The sequence below is a fragment of the Kryptolebias marmoratus genome, linkage group LG7 (genome assembly GCF_001649575.2).
Source record: "Kryptolebias marmoratus isolate JLee-2015 linkage group LG7, ASM164957v2, whole genome shotgun sequence".
In the NCBI taxonomy this organism is placed as follows: Eukaryota; Metazoa; Chordata; class Actinopteri; order Cyprinodontiformes; family Rivulidae; genus Kryptolebias; species Kryptolebias marmoratus.
In genome coordinates this window covers 9,887,481-9,906,002 of record NC_051436.1, presented here as the reverse complement: position 1 = coordinate 9,906,002, position 18,522 = coordinate 9,887,481, and the positions used below count along the sequence as shown (strand labels likewise).

The window sequence follows — 18,522 nt, the reverse complement described above, 5'->3', positions numbered from 1 at the left end:
AGGAAATAAGGTGTGGAGCGTGCAAATAAAGCTCACCTGAGTGTGAAATGCAAACATGACAAGAAGAGGACACATTTGGAGGTTGTAAATGAGGTTAAATTGGGCTATGGCATCGTCGTTTTCAAAAAAGGTTGTCTTTCTATACAAAAAAACAAGGGTGGCGTTTCAAGATTTTTTTTAATTCTAGAATCTGTTTTTAAAAAATATTGTCAGAGGCTTCTTTTGATTGATTGTCTTTACTTGTTAAACAGGAGTCCATTACAATATCCTGAAGAGACTTACTGTAAAAAAAATTGAGTATTTAGTTTAGCAATGGCTTGAAAATAGTGTACCATGGAAACAAGAAAGTGAAATTAAAAAATATAATAATAATTGCAATGAACTGAAATGAATGTTGATTTTTTTTTATCAGCCAAAAAAACTTCTTTACCAGAGGTTAAGAAAGATAATTGTCACCATATTTTAAAATAAATAAATAAAATGGTGTCATGGAGGAAAAGAGAGGAACAATTTGAAAGAACTGATTTTATCCCAGTGCTTCTCCTTTATATCTGTACGTTTGAATAAAAAATGGCAAGGTCCTCAAACGCATCCATATATCCACAAACGTCAAGGAGGTGGGGGGTGCACCCCATTTTAACAGTGGAACCCCCAAGGATGTTGTGCACATGCGCGGTGAGCAATCCACGGGAGTGCGAGAGGTAGCGAAGGCAGTCCTAATGGCGGAGAATGTACGGTCGCCTTTTGACTACCGGGAGCCGCCGACCCTCGACAGCGACGGGGACGGGAGCAAGCCGCCGCCGCCACGGGGGTGAGTGAGCACGACGAGCCTCGGGTTTTCGGTCGCCGCAAGCCGGTGGGTTTTTTCTTTTTTTTTTCACCTGAGGGGGGTGTGGGGGAAAGAGAGAGAGAGAGATTTGTTGCCAGCAGAGCCAGAGCCCCGGACGCACGCGCTCGGAGCGTGCACGGTCTGCGTAGCTTAACGTTAGGAGCCTCGGTTGGTTTTCGCGTGCGTGATTTTAGACGTTTATGTTGCAGAAAACAGAGAAGCGAGGGTGGTTTCTGTTTTTATTTGTTTGTTGTTTTTTTTTGGTCGCTGTCTGCAGGCGGCGGAGGCTGTCGGGCTGCGGCTCCGCCAGCCGACCCGCTTTGCGCTGAAGAGACCGGCCGTTTATTTTTGATGTTTAGAAGGCGGAGAAGCTAACAGGCTAGCCGCGTTAGCATCCGACGTTAGCGCGAACCCCGCAGGAATTGCACGCCGTTTTAAGCTCGCCTGCCTCTTGTTGATAACCCTACGCACGGCAGAGCTTTTAGACCACACATTCTCCAACGTGTTACTCATTACTATCATTCGGCTCTGATCCCTTGACGACTGGCACGACTCCTGCTCAGCACCGAATAAACAAAGTTGCTGACCACTACTAAAATGCACCCGACAACAGACACTCGACTGTCACAGGGTTCAGCGAATATGGGCTGTATTGTTGCCCTAATCAGTCTTTTGTAATTGCAGTTCCACGGTCTAAGTGGCTGAATGAAGGGGTGGGGACACTATTGATGTTATGGTTGAAAATCACAACCATTAGCCTGCCATCCATCATTACCCCTCTGCTGTTTGATGGCTGGTTATCAATTCTGTAAATGACACATGATCCTTCAGCTAATCTGAACATCAGCTACAATGTGATTGTTTTGCAAACACATTTAAATGTGATCAAGCTGTAATTAGTTTAAACTCGATGCACATTTTAATACCACACAAAAGAGATTGTTGGATTATAAACATTATTATCTATACTTGAATACATATCGAATGCTTTATGTTTCTAAAGAAATAATCACCAACCTGATGTGTCTTGAAACTACTAGCATTGGATTCCTCACTATATGCAATTATTTTTGGATTTATACTAACTGTGGTGTTAGTATGGGTGGACGATAAACTGAAAGGTTAAAATTTTAATTGTCGAATCCAACAATTATCAGAAAGGTTAATATCTTTGTCATCACTGCAATTACAAAAACTAATTAAAGGCTGAGCATTCCTTGAAGAAATGTGTATCGCCCTGCGCTTTTGAGATCAGAATTTTAAACTCAGATAACCTTACTGAGAAATTGTGGCACTGTAGCCATTTCAGTCAAACTTTGACAATATTGTTTGGCACAATCTCACGCTCAGAGCACGTGTTGTGAATGACTCTCAGCCACGTCAAATTTCAGCTCAGTGTCTGTAAAATAAGCTGCATTTGAGCCGTTCGTGCGTATGATAAGGTCGGTTGGTGGTGGTGACCACCTTGACTCTAAAAGTCGATCAGTCGTAGATGTGCGTTCGATGATTATGTCATGACATTTTTATTAAAATCCATCCATTGGTTCATGAGATATTTTGTAAAAAGACAGGCACACAAATGCAGACATTGGCGAAAACATAATCGCCCACCTTCAACTTTTGGTGGCAGTGAAAACTAAGTACCTCATATCCTTGTTGTTACGGACGCGTCATCCAAGTAAAACAAAAAACACAAACTGTGCTTGAAATCTAAGTTGGCTTTGCTGCAGGAGTCTTATATTTAGTTGGACCTTTTTTGGCTTGCACAAATAGAGTTTTAAGCACTGCTTTGTGTAACTGTGTCAGTGTGCTGAACAATGGCATTTTGTTTTCTCCAGCCGCGTGTGTGGGAGAAAAAGGAAGGGGACACCTGTGAAGGTGTGTGATCGAGCGTATGTAACAGAAGATGAGGAGGAGGAGAGCATGTCGGAGCACAGCTACAGCCCTGGTATTTATACAAACACACTTTAACACTTATTATTTTTGATGTTTATTCACTCTGGTGCCTATGGGAAACCGGCGTTCCTTTGTATTTCACAAACATTGGAGCTGTTGTAGGTATTAAAGTAATAAAGAAGAGCCCAAATTGAACTCTTCAACTTATTGCAGGTGATGGCCAGTACCCAGAAGGTGCAGAAGACCGCCTCCCCCCACCTGGGAGTCCCTACTACCTACCTGATCCCACCCAGCTCTGGTAAAATAAAAAAAAGAGCCTCTGCAGTTTGCCTTAAAAGCTCATCAGTCATAAAAACTCACCTCATGTTTTCCAGCGTTCCCGAGTTGGGGGAGGAAGGGGCCAGCGGTGTCCGAGGACCCGTGCTTTTCCATCCGCCGCCCAACTGCCGGATTCGAGAAGTCCACTGCGGGACGCAGGTGCGGTTGGTTGTCATAGCGATCCGAGACATCGCAAAAGGGGAGGAGATCACGGTGGACTACAGCCTGACGGACTGGGGAGAGAATGCGTTGGTGAGCTGCTGACTTTGTGGTACACTGAATGAAAAAAGAAATGTTTCTGTGTCTTTCTTAGTGTTATTAAACACCTCAAAGAACCAAACTAACATTAAACTGATCGTAATCGCTGTTCCTGTGGCTAAAGTCCTTTGCTTTAACCACCGGGCAGCTAAAGACTGCTGCAGCACGAGTACACACACTTGGCGCTGCTGTTAATCTTGGGTAAAACCCCGTATGAAGCAATCCGGTATCAGCAGAGAACTTTCTAAATGATCACAGCATCAAGGAAGAAAAGTGATGAGTTTGTATGTGGAAAAATGTTTGTTTTTTCATGGGAAAATACTCATACAATTTGCCATTAAACACCAATCTCAACAGTTTGAAGTCCTTAAAGTACCTAATTCATAAACTATCATAATCCAGTGAAAAAAACTCCAAAGTTACCAGACTCTTAAAGTGCACAACTAGTTGAAAAAAGGATGGTTAACCTTTTCTAGGTATTAAGAAGGTGTTAACCAATTGTCTTTTCCTTGTCGTGGATAAAGTTAGTTAAGTGTGTGTGCAGTGAAAATAGGAGGAGTGATAGACTCGCTAAGAATAGGCGAAAAGAAATTACAAGTGCGTTGCAAAATGGCAGGCCTCACCCTCAGGAGAGACTGCAGTCTATTTAGACCTCTATTCTGATTCGGTTTTTAGGAAATGGACTGGTTTGCCCCCTGACAAGTCATACAGCCTGTTGCTAAGCACAAGATAACCATTTTGCTGATCTTTTTTAGTGAGAAAGTTTGTACTTTTGTTATAAATCACAACAAGGCAGTGAACTAATAAGAAGGAAAGTTTGCTGTCTGCCATCGCAAGTAAATAGTTCACGTTATTCTCTGATGTAAGCTGGACAGCCTCTGTTGTTACTGTTAGAATCTACAGTAAACAGCCATATTTAGAAAGTATTCAACTTTTCAGCCGAAGCAATCTACATGTTGAGTACGTAGTTTTAACACATGGAATTTTTGACATTTGAAAATTGATTCAATCTTCCATGTGCAGGATTAAAAATAGATTTATCCCCTCATCCCCTCATCATGTTGCCTTATTAAAGAAGTTGATAACCGTGTGCATAATCAATAATTTTAGTCTGACTTGGTCTTTTATTTTGAAATCTTTGTGTAACCAGGAGGAAGAGGCTGGCCCTCATCCGCTGTCCCTCTCAGTTTCCGATTACCTGACCCCCTCCTGGTCGTTGTCCCCCTCATCCTCCCCGCTCACCCACTCCGAGCCCAGCGACTCGGACCGAGAGGAGGACGAAGATGAGGAAGACGATGACGACTACGATGACGACGAAGAAGAAGAGATCGAGGAGATAAGGGGCCGGATGCTTCGCCGCCGCAAGAAGCGCAAGATGCCCACAGTGGTGAGTTCGAAGAAGAAGAGCGTGCCTACCTCCTCCAGGGGACCCGGGCGCCCCTGCTCCTCGTTTTCCCGCTCGGCGCCTGTCGCGCCCCCAGCTCGATCACAGGCCCCGGTCAACGCCCTGTCACCTCCCACCACGAACATAAACAACAACATCAACATAAACATTGGCAGCTCCAGCGGCGCAGCGGTGAGCCGCCGGCAGCACTGCCCATACTGCGGACGCCACTATCGCTCGCTGGCACGCCACCTGGAGAAATACCACGCCAACCAGCCGGAGGTCAGAACGGCCATGGAGATGGCACACCTCCACAGCTCTTCAAACGGCAACGCTTCACACCCTTCGTCTTCCTCCGCCTCCGCTCCCCACAGCCACTCCTTTGCCGTCCCGCAGCAGTCCGCCTCTGCCCCGACCCCGCCGTCCCTCTTCTCCAGAGAGAGGGAACCGACAGCCACGCGCTCGGGCGCGGGCAGCGTCTCCTTCTCCCTCTCGCTTTCACCGCCTGCTGCAGCGCAGTCCGCGGCCTCCAAGAAGGCGCCAAGCTTGCCCCTGCCTCCCGCGAAGCTCTCCACGCCCCCGATGATGTCCCGAGTGAAGAGTCCGTCGCCGCCTCCTCCTCCGCCTACACCTAAAAGGGGTCGGAGGATGAAGACAGAGAAGCCCGAGGAGCAGCCGAAGGTGGAGACGGAGAGCCCAAGGAATCAGGACGAGCTGCTGCCGCCTCCTACACCGGAACCAGACATCGATCCGGACGAAGATCTGGAGCTGAGTGGGGAGGGAGAAGACGATGGACCGGAGAAGAATGGAGACGTTTTAAGGTGTGATTTGGTTTCTTGTTCCTCTAATATCATGACTGATTCTAAGGTTGATTTTTTTTTTTTCCCAGTAACACTACTGTATATGGTAAGACCGTATGCCTAGAAAGACCTATGTCGGCCTATGATTGCCTATTTATTTTAGGGCTTTTTAAGGGTTTCATATATTTTAAATGTTATTGAGTTTTTAAGGATGGTTGGTACTTTTGGATATCCCATTATACCATAAAAGGGTATTATTGTCCAGCTCCAGTTCATTTATCAAAGGCTTATTACTTATTATAGCTGTATCAGGGATGCTTGGGCCATATTTGTTTTGATTTATGTGATAATATTGTTATTTTTTTCTCCCTTTTCTATTTCCAGCACACACAGACAACACATGTCTCCACTGCTGTCGTCCCTGTCGTGTTTAGTCATCTACCTCCGTCGGCAGCAGCACTCGTCTTTCCTGTCTTTAACTCGATCTCCTCACTCCGCCGAGGCCTGGCGCCTGCTCTGCCACTCCAGCCTCTCCCTGCTCATCCTCTACAATCGGCACCGGGAGTGTGAGATAGCTAAACTCACCATCCAGGACTACCGCAGCCGTGTCACCTCCCAGTCCGGCTCAAGCACCAGTAGTGCCCCCTCTGGGATGGAAGCCCTCCTGTCTCCTTTCGAACGCCAGGTGCTCTGCCACCTCCCACGGGCGGGGGTGTTGGGCAAGCGCGGCCGCGTCCAGCCGCTTATTCTCCCGCCGCAGTGCGAGTCCTGCCTGGACCTGCTTCTCCGGACCAGCCCCAATGTCGGCGTGGATCCCGAGAGCCCGTACGTCTTCTCGCGGCCCTACCACTCCCCTGCCACGCCTCTCCGCGGCACGGACCTTCTGAGGAACTTGGCCCGGGCCAGCGGGGCCAAGAACCCCGGGTCTCTGACGGCGACGCGAGTGCGGCGGCAGGTGGCCATCCTCACCCAGCTGCTGCTGCTGGACGAAGGCGAGAGCCAGGGCGCAGCCATCAAACGGCTGGAGGACTTCCTGGAGCGGGAGTACCACGTGACCCAGAGCTGCTCCACCCTCATACGAGATCCAGCGCTGATGGGTCGAGTCGGTCGGGTTGTTCTTTATGGAGAGAGGGAGGGGGTGCTGTTCAGGGGGATGAGCCTGCAGGACATTTGCCTCGAATTAGACGGTAAGGATCAGACTTTTTGTTTTTAGTTTTTTTTTTCCCAACCAATTGGACCTTTTAGACAATTTAAACTGTATTTTACACATAAAGTCCTGTTTTTCATTCTGTTGTAGCAATCATTGTTCTTGTTAGTTTTAGCAAAACATCTGATAATTTATTATATGATATTATTCAACAGACACAAGATTAGTGTAAAGTTTCATAATTTAGCAGTCTCATTGATGACTGATGCTATACCTAAATCTATTTTTTCACAGGTTGGATTTTTCCGTTACAAGAAAGTTGACTGAAAATGAGATTGGTGGGACATTATGTGAAACAAATAAATATCTAGGTTAGGATATGAATTCATTTCATTAACAGAGAGATTTGATTTGTTTTATCAGTTGCAGTTTTCTTTGAATTTTCCCGTTAAACTTAACGAGCAACTACTTCTAGAGCTTTTTGTCGAGTCGTGTAAATCTTTTAAAATTGGGACCTGTATTTATTTGTTATCGTGGTCCAAAGTGATTAAGAAAGACAGTAATGTCTAATAAAGTTCCATTAGAATGAGATTATTATAACAGGTGGTAATTAGACAGCTGTGATGAAACTCGAGGAGCAATTAACAAGTAAAAGTGCCCGTTTAAAAAAAAAAAAAAAATGGCGTCATTATTCTGTCATGGTTTCAAGCTGTCTGAAGCAAAGGCAACAAAATCTAAATCAGAGGCCGTTTCAGTGCTGACTTCATGATCCACGAGATACAAAATGAGACTTTGATAAACCTCTAAACGTGTCTGTGAAGAAATCATTTCTATAAAGTTATCAAATATTTTAGTATTGATTTGAGCCTTTCAGCAGCATAAAAACGTTTACTGTGGAGCTGTTTGTATCTGATGCTAACAGCTGATCTTATTGGTTAAATACACACGAACTGCATCCAGGCTTTTAGGTTCTCAGGGACCAACGCATGTAAGAATGTGACTTTTACCGAGGAGCATCTGTTTTTATAAATGCCTCAGCTGAACGGACGGCTCATGTCAAGCTCTGAAGTTTGTTCTTGACATTTAAAGAATTAAAACTGTTTAATAATTCTTCATTGAAATCCCAGAAACGTCTGCTACAAAACAAAAAGTCACTTGACATTTAAAGATTTTGTTTTCATTTACATTTTGGAACTCAGAAAATAAACTTTAAACAAACAAAATAAAAATAACACAGATTTATTAGAATAATCGTGTTTCTTTACATGGTCAGTAGTTGTCGTTTTTCCAACCATGTTGTTTTGTCTCTGTTGTAAATAGTGAGTTTCTGAAAATACTTCAGGATTATTTATAGGGACGGCAGTGGCTCAGGAAGTAGAGGTTCATCCTGTAACCAGAGGGTTGCCGGTTTGAGCCCCCCGCTTGTGTCCTTGGTGGTCGGAGGGCTCGGTGGCGCCGGTGTGATGACCGCCTCACTTCTGTCAACCCGCCACAGGGCGGCTGTGGCTACAATGTAGCTCACCACCATCAGTGTGTGAATGAATGAGTGAATGGGATCGCTTTGGGGTCCTTACTGTTTATTTTGTGGGTTTTTGTTTTTTCAAAGTATGGGCTCCCAGTGGCTGGTGCTTTTTTCTATCTCATATAAATGCATTTATCAAGAATTACTCTTCAAAGTTCAGTCAAAAAAAGACATAACATCTATACTATATTGTGACTAAAGACTAAAGACTCCTTTCCTAGCTGCTCCATGAGGCTAATGAGAAGAGAAATCTGATTGTTTTTGAGTTTCTGAGCTTGCAGTGTTTAAGTTCTGTTTGGGAACACAGGTTTGAGTGAAAACAGAGTTTTTCTGTAATGAACGATCAGCTTTCCCCCAAAGTTTTATTTACTTTTGTTTTGTGTTTTCTCCCCTTTTCCCCACAGTGATGTCTGGACACTCAGCGGATTCGTTTTCGGAAGATTCCGAGGTGGAGGTAGAGAAGGAAGAGGTTAAGGAGAAGATCGAGATGATGGCGAAGAAGAAAGGACCGGGCCGATCCCCGCGGAAGAAGAAAGCGCCCGTTCCACCGCCCACCGCCAGCCCGCCAGCAGCCAACGACAGTAAGAGGAGATCCACTCCTGTCAAATCAGGTAACACATCTACGGGTGTACAAGCCGTGTGTGTGTTCCGCTCGCTCTTATTTACGCCTGGCAACGCTCTGCGCAGGAAAACGCGGCGTGCTGAAGCGCCCCTGGTCGGAGGCGGAGCGCGTGGCGGTGGAGACTCACCTGAAGAGAAACCTCCTGGAGCTGCGCGTGCCGGCGAAGGCCGACTGCGAACGCTGCCTGGAACTCTGCCCCCTGCTGGTGAGCAACCAGCGGGACTGGCGAGCCATCAAGTTCTACGTCCACAACCGCATCCAGCTGCTGAAGAAGCAGGGGAGGCGGGAAAGCGCCGCCGCCGTGGTCAGCTAGGACGAAAAACGAGTTGCAAAAAGAGGTCGGGCGCCGCGACGTTGAAAAACCCACCAGCAGTCGAGGCGGGGAGGAGAAACTGGTTTGAGTGTCTGGATTTCGTTCTCTTTTACGGGTGCATCGCCTGACGTTGAGGTGGGCTCCAGGTGCGATCGCCCCGGTCGTTAGAGAGAAGTGGAATAAAAGCGATTAAGCTAAAAAAAACTAAATTTTTTAAAAGGACAGGCTCGTTGAGGATAAAACAGTGTTGTGGTTACCAGATGTTCGTTTTTTTTTTTTTTTTTTTTTTTTTTCAATTCTTTGGACAAAAACGTGACTTTATGTGAACGCATTTTAATTATTTTTTTTAAGATTGTTTTTCCCGTCACGTTTACTTTGCGAGTACAGTGGAGGTGGAGGGTGCGTGGGTAACGGGCGGCAAAGACACGTGCTTTAAACCACCCGAACATATCGGCGGCAGAGAGTCCTCTGTTGGAGCGTTTGCTTTCACCGAAGGCTGTTGACCAAACATGAATGTGGAAAGCTTTGGGAGAACCAGTTCTGATCGTTCAGATCCACAAAAAAAAAAAAAAAAAGACTACGTGAACCTGTACAATATGTGTTTGATGCTGACATTGTGTTACTACAGACGAGTGTATAAAAGTATTCCTCAGTGTCGCAGACCATGTTGCACCTGTTAAGTGTTTTCTTGCATACCTCTATACCACTGATCATAGACTAGTATGTGTCGAGGCACGCCTACTTGAATTTCTTGGGTATAATTTTTAAAAACTCGTGTATTTCAGAATCAACATATGGTCTTATTCATAATGTAAATACTTCCTAATCTTAAAAAACAAAAAAAAGAAGAAAAGTATGCAGTAGTGGTAAATGTGTCGTGTACATACTGTAAATACTACTTGTACTTATTAAAGTGTATGACATTTTGCTGTGTTTTCTTAAACGGGATTGTAAAGTGAGTTTTCCACGGCGAAGAAAATCAAAATGACGAAACCTTTTTTTTATTATTTTATTTTAAGATCCCATTTAAAACAGTTTATCATGGTAAATATAAAAAAAAAACCTGTCAGTTTTATAAGAAGACAGGTGGGACAAACAGAGAGAAGGACCTGTGGGTCTCTCACTTCTGTTGCCCTAAAATACACACATTTAAACAAAACGCTGTGCTTTAACAGCTTTGACGCCATTTTTAGCACAACGTCGCTGCAGATAGACACAAAGCTGCCAAAGTACTTAAAGCCACGAGCACATTGTCTCATTTGTCCTCGGGAAGTAATGTGTCTCTAAAACAGGGGGTGTCAAAACTTTGAATCAGATGTGTTGGAGCAGAAAGTCCTAAAACTCCAGGCCTGGGAGTTTTCTCCTCGCCCAATCATCAAGCTCTCTGGGAGCACGGCAACGAGTCGTCTATTTAAACCGGGTGTTTTAAATGAACACGTCTAAAACATGCAGGAGAGCCCCCCCCCCCGAGGAATGGAGTTTGACACCCCAGATCTAAAACATTAACTACAAGATCCATGCATTTATTTTTCAGACTCTTTATAGATACGTAGAAAAGAAAAGCACAAGCATATTACTTTACGATAACATCATTCATAGAGACACCAACGAGCTGCCATTAGTAAAAATTAAATTTCATCGACTTGCGATTTGCTTGTCATGATCCATACTGACCTCTCGTCCATATTGTGCACAGGTTCTGCTTAGTGAATTACACTTTGAAATTATTCAGCTGCTATCAACAAAGATTTAAAAACAAGTTACAGACAAACGTACAGAAAATACAGGTTTAGGTCAGCTTGTTGTCTACAAATCACATCACGAGCTATTTTATATACAAAAGTAGAGCGTGTACAGCAGTGGTCTCCAATCCTGGTCCTCGAGGGCCACCATCCTGCATGTTTTACTTGTTCCTCTGCTCCAACACACCTGATCTGAATCAGTGGGTGATTAACAGGCTTCTGCAGAACATGAGGAGGTGATTTAACCACTGAATCAGGTGTGTTGGAGCAGGGAAACAGGACGGTGGCCCTCAAGGACCAGGATTGGAGACCCCTGGTGTACAGGATTACCTTTCAGTGAACCGTTATGGTCAGTGACTCAGCGCACAAACGAATTTAAAATCTCTCAGAAGGTGTAAATCAAGGTACCATAAACGTGAACTGGTTTCCTTAAAGAAAATTTAAAAATGGTGTCAGTGTTTTAGTAACAGAATAGTTGGTTAGCTTAAGTTAGCATAAACACTTGGTGTCAGAGCCGAACAGAGTGTTAAAACGGTTTAGTTAAGGCCCCCGAAGGTTACCTTTAAATAAGATTTCTTTATTTTCACAATAAGATGTAGTGTTGGTTGTTTGGTTTGTGTTTTTGCAAGATTACTTAAAAACTAATGAACATAATGATGAAATTTTCAGGAAAAATTGGGATTGACCCCATGGTCTTGGTGGAGGTTCGTTCCCTCCGAGTGCTCCTAGTTATATTTTGACCAGGTCTAGTTGTTGTGTTTATGCTAAGCTAAACAGCTGCAGCCTGACAGGAAGGAAAATATCAACCAAACTATCAAGCAGTTCAGTTTTACCTCAGCGGTGAAGATGATTCTATTCTGAGCCACAGACGATACCGCAGATGACCTGATCACTTTATAACGGAGTTCTAGCTCAGGGTCACCAACTTATCACCATAGCTTGTCATCTTTTAGCTGGAAGATTCATGCAGAACCCTGTTTTTAGTTGATCATTGTCACTTGTGTAAAAAAAAAAAAAAAAAAAAATGCAGACTTTTGCGCATCAGATTTGGGGTTAGTAGTGGTAAATATTAGAAAAAGTTGAATCTCCAAAGAAACATTAACAAGAATTCAGCAGGAAAGTCGAATAGTCGAGGTGCTTTGACAACTGGGCTCATGATTAATTGACTGCTTGATAACTTGACTAATATTTCGGACTTTAGCGTTTCAAATAGCATTTTAAGTTTTTCGCTTGGAGCTGTGGGACGTTTCTTCTCTTTAACTGTAAGTTTACTAGTTTTGTATCTAATTCGGTATTTTCGTCTGATGTCAGTTTAATTCCTTGTGCTCTTTAACTTATTGTTACTGTTTGGGCTCTTAGGTATGTAAAAACAGTAAAGGAGCACAGGACAAAGACTCCAGCCTTTTACGCTCTCGTACTGAGGATAGAAGCTCTTCAGCTACTGAACGGAGGAGTTCCTGTTGTCGTTAGCCTGATCCTGCTCTGCCTTCTGTAGTATCTCCATAGGGGCTGGGTCACCTTTCCCAGGGTTGAACAACGGAAACACTTCTCCTGTAAACTTAGTTGCTACGGAGCCAATTAAACTCTTGTCTTCCACGTTATAAAAGGAGAGCTCTCCTTGGTCGTAATCCAAATACACACCAACTGTTTTTGGTCTTGACTGGACATGAAAGGACACCTCCGGTTCAGTGTTACATTGAACCGTCTCTCCTCGGTTAGGTGAAGAAGACAGGAACCAGAAACCATTGGATGTGTTTGGAGAGAAACTTAGGTTCTGTAGGACTTGAGTGTTGTTTGTAACTCCAATCCACCAGGACTTCTTGACGCCTGCATTGTCCTTACTCATAGAAACCTCCCAGTAGTGACGTCCAGAAGAGAATCTCGGCGTTCCTCTGGCTGCTGTAAGACAAGTAACTGCGTCTCCATCTGGAAACTCTCGAACACCGGCGTCTCTTATAATTTTAGACCCTGCAATTTTTATATATGGATTTTCTGTCTTTTCAAGTTCAACATTCACTGTTGAAGACAAAAAAAACCTACATTAGAATCACTTAAATTATAGAAGAAAGTTAGATTAGAAAAAAGCAATTTAAAATTTACCATGACACTTGGTAGCAACTGACAGAGCTGTTGGTGGCACCATTTCTGGAAGGAAACAAGTAAAAACATCAGCTACTCTACTTACCTTTTACAATTAATGACACTCCCACCTTGAGTTATGTCTTACCTTTGGGCAGAAGTGGTTTATTCTCTGATAAAACAACAACATAAAAAACATACAATAGACATTATTGCTTTATATCTGGATTACAGCTACAAATCTATAACCATCTATGGGTACCAACAGATAGATACATAAAGATATTTTTCAGTTTGAAAACATAACTTTGCTGACGCTGTGAAAACAGAGGGTCTATAAAATGGTACACACTAAAGGAGAATGAGGGGAGTTGTCACATTTGTCCCTTTCAAGCCCTCAAACTTTATGTGAAGCCCAAGGAAACTTACTATAAACTTTTGTGCATGATGAAAAGTGAAACACTGACATGAAACATGAATCTGGGTTTTTTTTTCTTACCTTCAGAGCTGTTAGTTATTTTCAGCCCTGAAATATAAAAGTTGCATTTTAGGATTTGAAATCAGCAAAATCAGCCACATTATAAAAAAAAAACCTGTCGTTTACATTATTTTAACCAGCTGTATTCACTCGTTCATCTAGACATGTGTATGTACCGTATACAAGACCTGCAGCTTTAATTCAAGGAGTTTAACAGAAGCTACTTTGTTGCATTTGTCTTCACAGACTAAAATATATTTGAAAAATTGACACATTTTTTTTTACTTTGTTTTTGGTTGCATCAGTTTAGTGCAAAATAAATAGCAAAACTGGACTTTCCCCTAGTAGTCATTTTTCTTTTAATGCAGTCTAAAATGTCATTTTAAGGGAAACAAGTGCTGAAAGAAAAATATAAATATATAAATATAAACATTTGAAGTGGCCTAATTAACACTAAAGTATAAATATGTATTTTTGAAAAACAACCGCACAAGTATTGTAAATTTTCTTGTCTTTTTTTGTCATTTAAAGGACAGCAAACGTGATGCTAATTTCGTTAGCCCCTTTTCCAAGCTGAAGTCGTTCAAAGAGCTATCTGCAACAGGTGAGATAATATTTGTTCAAACCTTTCCACAGAACCTCATTTCAATTGATCTAATCCTTTTTAGAGTCCTTAAATCAAGTGAGAACGTCTCACATCCCTGAAGCTGTGTCACTGTTCCGGCTGTAATTGGTTCAACTTTGTTTCTAATTGTCCCAAAACAGGATGAAAATATTAACAACACAAAAAATAGAAGTGTCCTTTTTGTTACAAATGAGTTAGAAACAGTAAATAAATTAATCTGCTTTTCCTACCGTCGGTTTGGTCACCACCTGGTTTGGACTGAGCTGAAACATGAAAAAACATTTCAAGGTTTGTGATCGGTCTGCCAACAGCCTCAGTTTAAATGTCGTCAGGCTTATTTCCGATAGTTACCTCTGTTTTTGAAGTAAAGCACAGCAGCTACAGCTGCTATAGCTAACGCCACGAGAAGTATCCCGAAAGCCACCCATCCAGCCGAGGAAGAACCCGACTCTTAAATGGAAAGCAAGAACAGCTGCATCTCTTTGTTTTTTGTTCTCGTTCTTCCATCGAACGAAGCTAACTCTGTTACCTTCTTGAGGACTTCCCAGGCGCAGTCTGGCCACCTTCGCCTCTTTACTCGAGAGACCAACAGAGCAGGACACCTCAGACGAGCCGGCGGCACGAAGCCAGCTGTGGACTGAGAAAAGACCAGCCGGGTCGTTTGAATACACCAGACTATCAGCGGGCAGATCTGTAGTCCTGCCAGTCCAGCGCAGCTCGGGCCGAGGATACCAGCCTTCGGATTCACAGCTCACGTTCACCATGTCACCATCCTCCCACACAGTAGACATTAGAGGGGGCCTTCCCGTTACTGTGATGGGTGAAAAAAAGAAGACTGTTTGATGCGAAACGTCCTCTGGAAGAGGTCGAGCATTATTCCACTTTCATCCCACTCACCCGTCACATGCAGGCTCACGCTGGAGCTGTCAAACACCTTGTCGCTGCTGACGAAACACGTGTAATTCCCTGCGTCCTCAACCGCGACGTCTGCCAGATTCAGGCTCACGTCGCCCGTCTTCAGGCCGTCCGACGTCAGGCCCCTTGAACCGAACAAGACTCGGCCAGCGTATGAAGGGTCCTGCGACCCGTGGTCCAACTTTCTGGACTTGTACAGCATGGCGGGGGTGTCGAAATGACCGTCGCGGTACCAGCGCACCTCCATGTCCTCTGCGCTTTGTGACGGAACGAGCCAGCAGGGCAACGTGGCCGTTAGGCCGCGCTGCACTGAGACCGGAGACCCAGCCTGGACGGCGAAGTTCTCTGAAACTAAGATAAAATCCTCATTAGGCTCATCTTCTTCTGGTTTGTTGGCAGTTATGGTTAGGTTTTCGTTTTTGTTGTTAGCTCTTTGGAAGTGGGTCTGATGGGACCATAAGGAGACACAGGCTGCAGGAAGCTGCCAACAACTCAACTGTAGGACATAACGGAGATGTTGGTTGCCGTGTGGGTAGCTGCATGAAGCCTTTCTTTCTGTAGTTACGCTGTATTGTGGCTTCAGCTTCTACAAGCTAATTATGGCTAGTCCTAGCTGACCTACTTCCAAAGCCGATCTTATTATCTTTAAAGAACTGCAGTTTTCAACTCTTTCGTAGTGGTTCATGCTAACGCTATTATCAAGCCTCGTGTGGCCTTAGGGTCAAATTGACCCGAAGTTACAACCTCTCACACTGCTTTCTGTTCTGCACCACACTGCTACCCCAGCGGAAAATATTATGATATGCTGCTGGGTTCCATTTGTACCCAGAAGTCAAAATTTCCCAGTTCCAAGTCTAAAAAAAAAAAAAAAAATCAACCTGAACGCTGACCAAAGTCAGAACTCAAAATCTAATATGGCTGACTTGTGCACGAAGCGCTGTGATAGTTGCAGTGACATTTCTGTCCGTTTCCATCTCAGTAATCCAATCACTTTCCAACGTTTGAATGCACAGAGATGCCACGATCCTGGGCTTTTTGTGTTTGCCGTTTATGGTTTTCTTTCGTTTATGTTTAACCATGTTTTCCTTCAAGCACCGACCCACAGACGGTCCTGATGGTTGAAGGTCACACAGACAGGTTGCTATTACAACAACGTGACCTGCCTACTACTGATGCTAGATTCAGTCCTGATCCAATAAAGTAAATCATGACATTAGGATTCTCATCTTGCGAGCAAATCTGTTCTGGCACACGTAGGCAGCCATCTTCTCTATATGGTAGGCCTGATATGCCATGACAAAAAAAAATCCAGTTTTTTTTATTATTATTATTAATATTATTATTATTATTATTTAGAGTCATTGTGTTCAGCTTGTTTTCTGTTACTCAGTCTGCCTGTGTCGTTGGCCATTTTTCCCATCAGTCATCCTTATTTTTCACCATTCACGTCCGTTTTCTCTCAGAAATCCCTCCTCCCCAGTTCTTGTGCTCCCTGTTATTATTAAATTTGGCAGCGCCAGAAGTGCTACAGCTAGCTGCCGCTGCTACCTGCGGTTCCATATACAGTTCTACGCGAATAACCATGTCACGCAAATTCGGCGGCGACGTAAAAATGTTTATAAAACACTGTCCGCTTGAACAAATATGAAAGTTTTGAGTCGTTTCAGCTCCGGCTGGTTGTTCAAAGAGCTATCTGCAACAGGTGAGATGTTAACTATCTGTGACGCTTCAGCAGAACAACGCTCTGAATGATCCGAACTATCCCTTTAAAGTGCTGGAGCAAACAAAAGGTTGGAGACAAAGAAAGAAGAAGTGGGATGACAGAGTGTGGTTTTACAGCAACATGTAGAGACTCACCAGGAGCAGCGAGGCACCGAGAAACAAAAAGCATCAAATAACACAAATGAATCATCCGTCGGTCTGTAGGTGAAAAAAAAAATACAACAATATGTGGTTTACACTTTAAACTCGACAAAATTTAAGAATACAGTCAATCAAATAAAAAATAATCAGGCAACTACAGTTTAGCTTTCATTATAAACAAGGTAACATGAGGTGAAACTCGGCCTACCCATGGAGATGCCTTTTAAGGTGACAGAATATATCCACCGAGCCACGTCCCAAAACAAATTAGATTTAGGATGTAATTGAAATCCAGAGGTGTTATTCTGAAGCCAGGTGGCTCTTTGCTGGTGCAGATACAGCGCAAACTTCGAAAAGAGAAGAGTATCGCTGTCGTTCGAAAGGAAAATGCCGCCGAGATAAAGATAGAGTTACTTTTCATTTTCGGTTTTGGGACCCTGAACGCATCACGTGTGTTGCGTTCATATATATATATATATATATATATATATATATATATATATATATATATATATATATATATATATATATATATATATATATATATATGAACGCAACACACGTGATGCGTTCAGGGTATGCGTTTTGGGCATTTGCTATTCGGAGTCAACCCTGGCCGGTCTGTTAGCAAAATATTTCCTGAACCCCTGAACGGAGTTGGATGAAACTCTCAGAAAGTAATCATTGGATGAACATCTACAGCTGATTAGCTTTGGAAGTCGACCCGATTCAAGATGGCCGCCACAGCTAATCAGTCTTACAAAGCACACAAATGGCTCTAATTCAGTCAATTTTACAGATATTGAGGTGAAATTTGGTGTGGTAGTAGCTGAGAGCCATTCCAAACACATACACTGACTTCTAACAGATCATGCAAGATGCTTCAAAATTGCAAGAGGTGACCAAAATGGCTACAACTCCATTATTTCTCAGGACAAGAAGATCTTAGTGTATAAATCTGACAGAAGGCTATAGGTGATATGCATTCCCTCAAGACTGGGCCTTTCTTTGGATTTGACTTTATGTCAGTATCGCAAAGCTTATCCTAAACATTACTTTGCATTTTCTTTGGATTATTTATTTATTTATTTATTTACAGCACTGTGATCTACAGAGACAGTAGGAAGCAGGTGGAAGAGACCCTGGAGAGGTGGAGATTTGCAAGTCAGAAGAAAAGATACAGAAAGTGTGAATGAAAAGAAGCCAAAGGAAAATATTTATTTTATTTATGCATTCATTTGATGTTTGCCGTATCAGTGTTTGTCAAGTTTGAGTGGTGTACTTTATATTTAAATCGTATTACTTTACGTATCTCGGTTTTTAAAGACGCACTGTGTTCATCTCAGTGATAGCTTTTGTTGTTTTTTATTTGTAAAACTATCCATGATGACTGAAACCAGTATCTGTTTTGTAACCTTTTGGCTCTCGGTTCTTTTATCAATTAGTAGAGTTTACCCAAAATGTAAAAAATCTTCTATTTAAAATCATTTAACGTTTAAGATTATGCAAAATCCATTAAAGCAGTCTACAGGGATCAGAGAACGTACGGGACAGCGGTGTTTACGCTCTCACGTGACAGGTATGCGAACATCAAGTTAAACGGCCAACCAGAAATGATCCGGATATGATTAAACAACGCCTTCAAAGTAAGAGCGACTAAGCGACAAAGGTACAAAAGAATGCCAGAACGTACATATTAGTTAGATTTTAAACTTATATATTTTATTAAAC

General features: G+C 43.1%; 2 protein-coding genes and 1 long non-coding RNA gene across 4 annotated transcripts; 2 read left to right on the top strand and 1 right to left on the bottom strand.

Annotated features, from left to right (window-relative positions):
• Window positions 1–629: 629 nt before the first annotated feature.
• LOC108234819 lies at window positions 630–9,705 on the top strand. 2 transcript variants are annotated; one of them, XM_017414312.3, is made up of 8 exons: window positions 630–811; window positions 2,668–2,777; window positions 2,939–3,023; window positions 3,100–3,295; window positions 4,452–5,506; window positions 5,870–6,672; window positions 8,559–8,765; window positions 8,842–9,705. In XM_017414312.3, the coding sequence occupies exons 1-8, from the start codon at window positions 669–671 to the stop codon at window positions 9,087–9,089; spliced, it is 2,847 nt and encodes a 948-aa protein (XP_017269801.3). In that variant the 5' UTR covers window positions 630–668; the 3' UTR covers window positions 9,090–9,705. The 2 variants fall into 2 exon arrangements, with proteins under 2 accessions (XP_017269801.3, XP_037832257.1); XM_037976329.1 differs by having other exon boundaries at window positions 631–856.
• A 394-nt stretch (window positions 9,706–10,099) lies between these two features.
• On the bottom strand, window positions 10,100–17,218 carry LOC108234839 (butyrophilin subfamily 1 member A1-like). The gene is made up of 10 exons (XM_017414338.3): window positions 17,000–17,218; window positions 16,786–16,848; window positions 14,911–15,279; window positions 14,543–14,824; window positions 14,365–14,463; window positions 14,244–14,276; window positions 13,410–13,436; window positions 13,059–13,082; window positions 12,932–12,976; window positions 10,100–12,847 (listed from the first exon to the last, which is right to left on the bottom strand). The coding sequence occupies exons 1-10, from the start codon at window positions 17,001–17,003 to the stop codon at window positions 12,270–12,272; spliced, it is 1,524 nt and encodes a 507-aa protein (XP_017269827.1). The 5' UTR covers window positions 17,004–17,218; the 3' UTR covers window positions 10,100–12,269.
• Window positions 11,110–18,220, top strand: LOC119617146. The gene is made up of 3 exons (XR_005233331.1): window positions 11,110–11,180; window positions 13,920–13,992; window positions 17,891–18,220. It is a non-coding gene; the product is annotated as an uncharacterized LOC119617146 (long non-coding RNA).
• The last annotated feature ends 302 nt before the right edge of the window (window positions 18,221–18,522 follow it).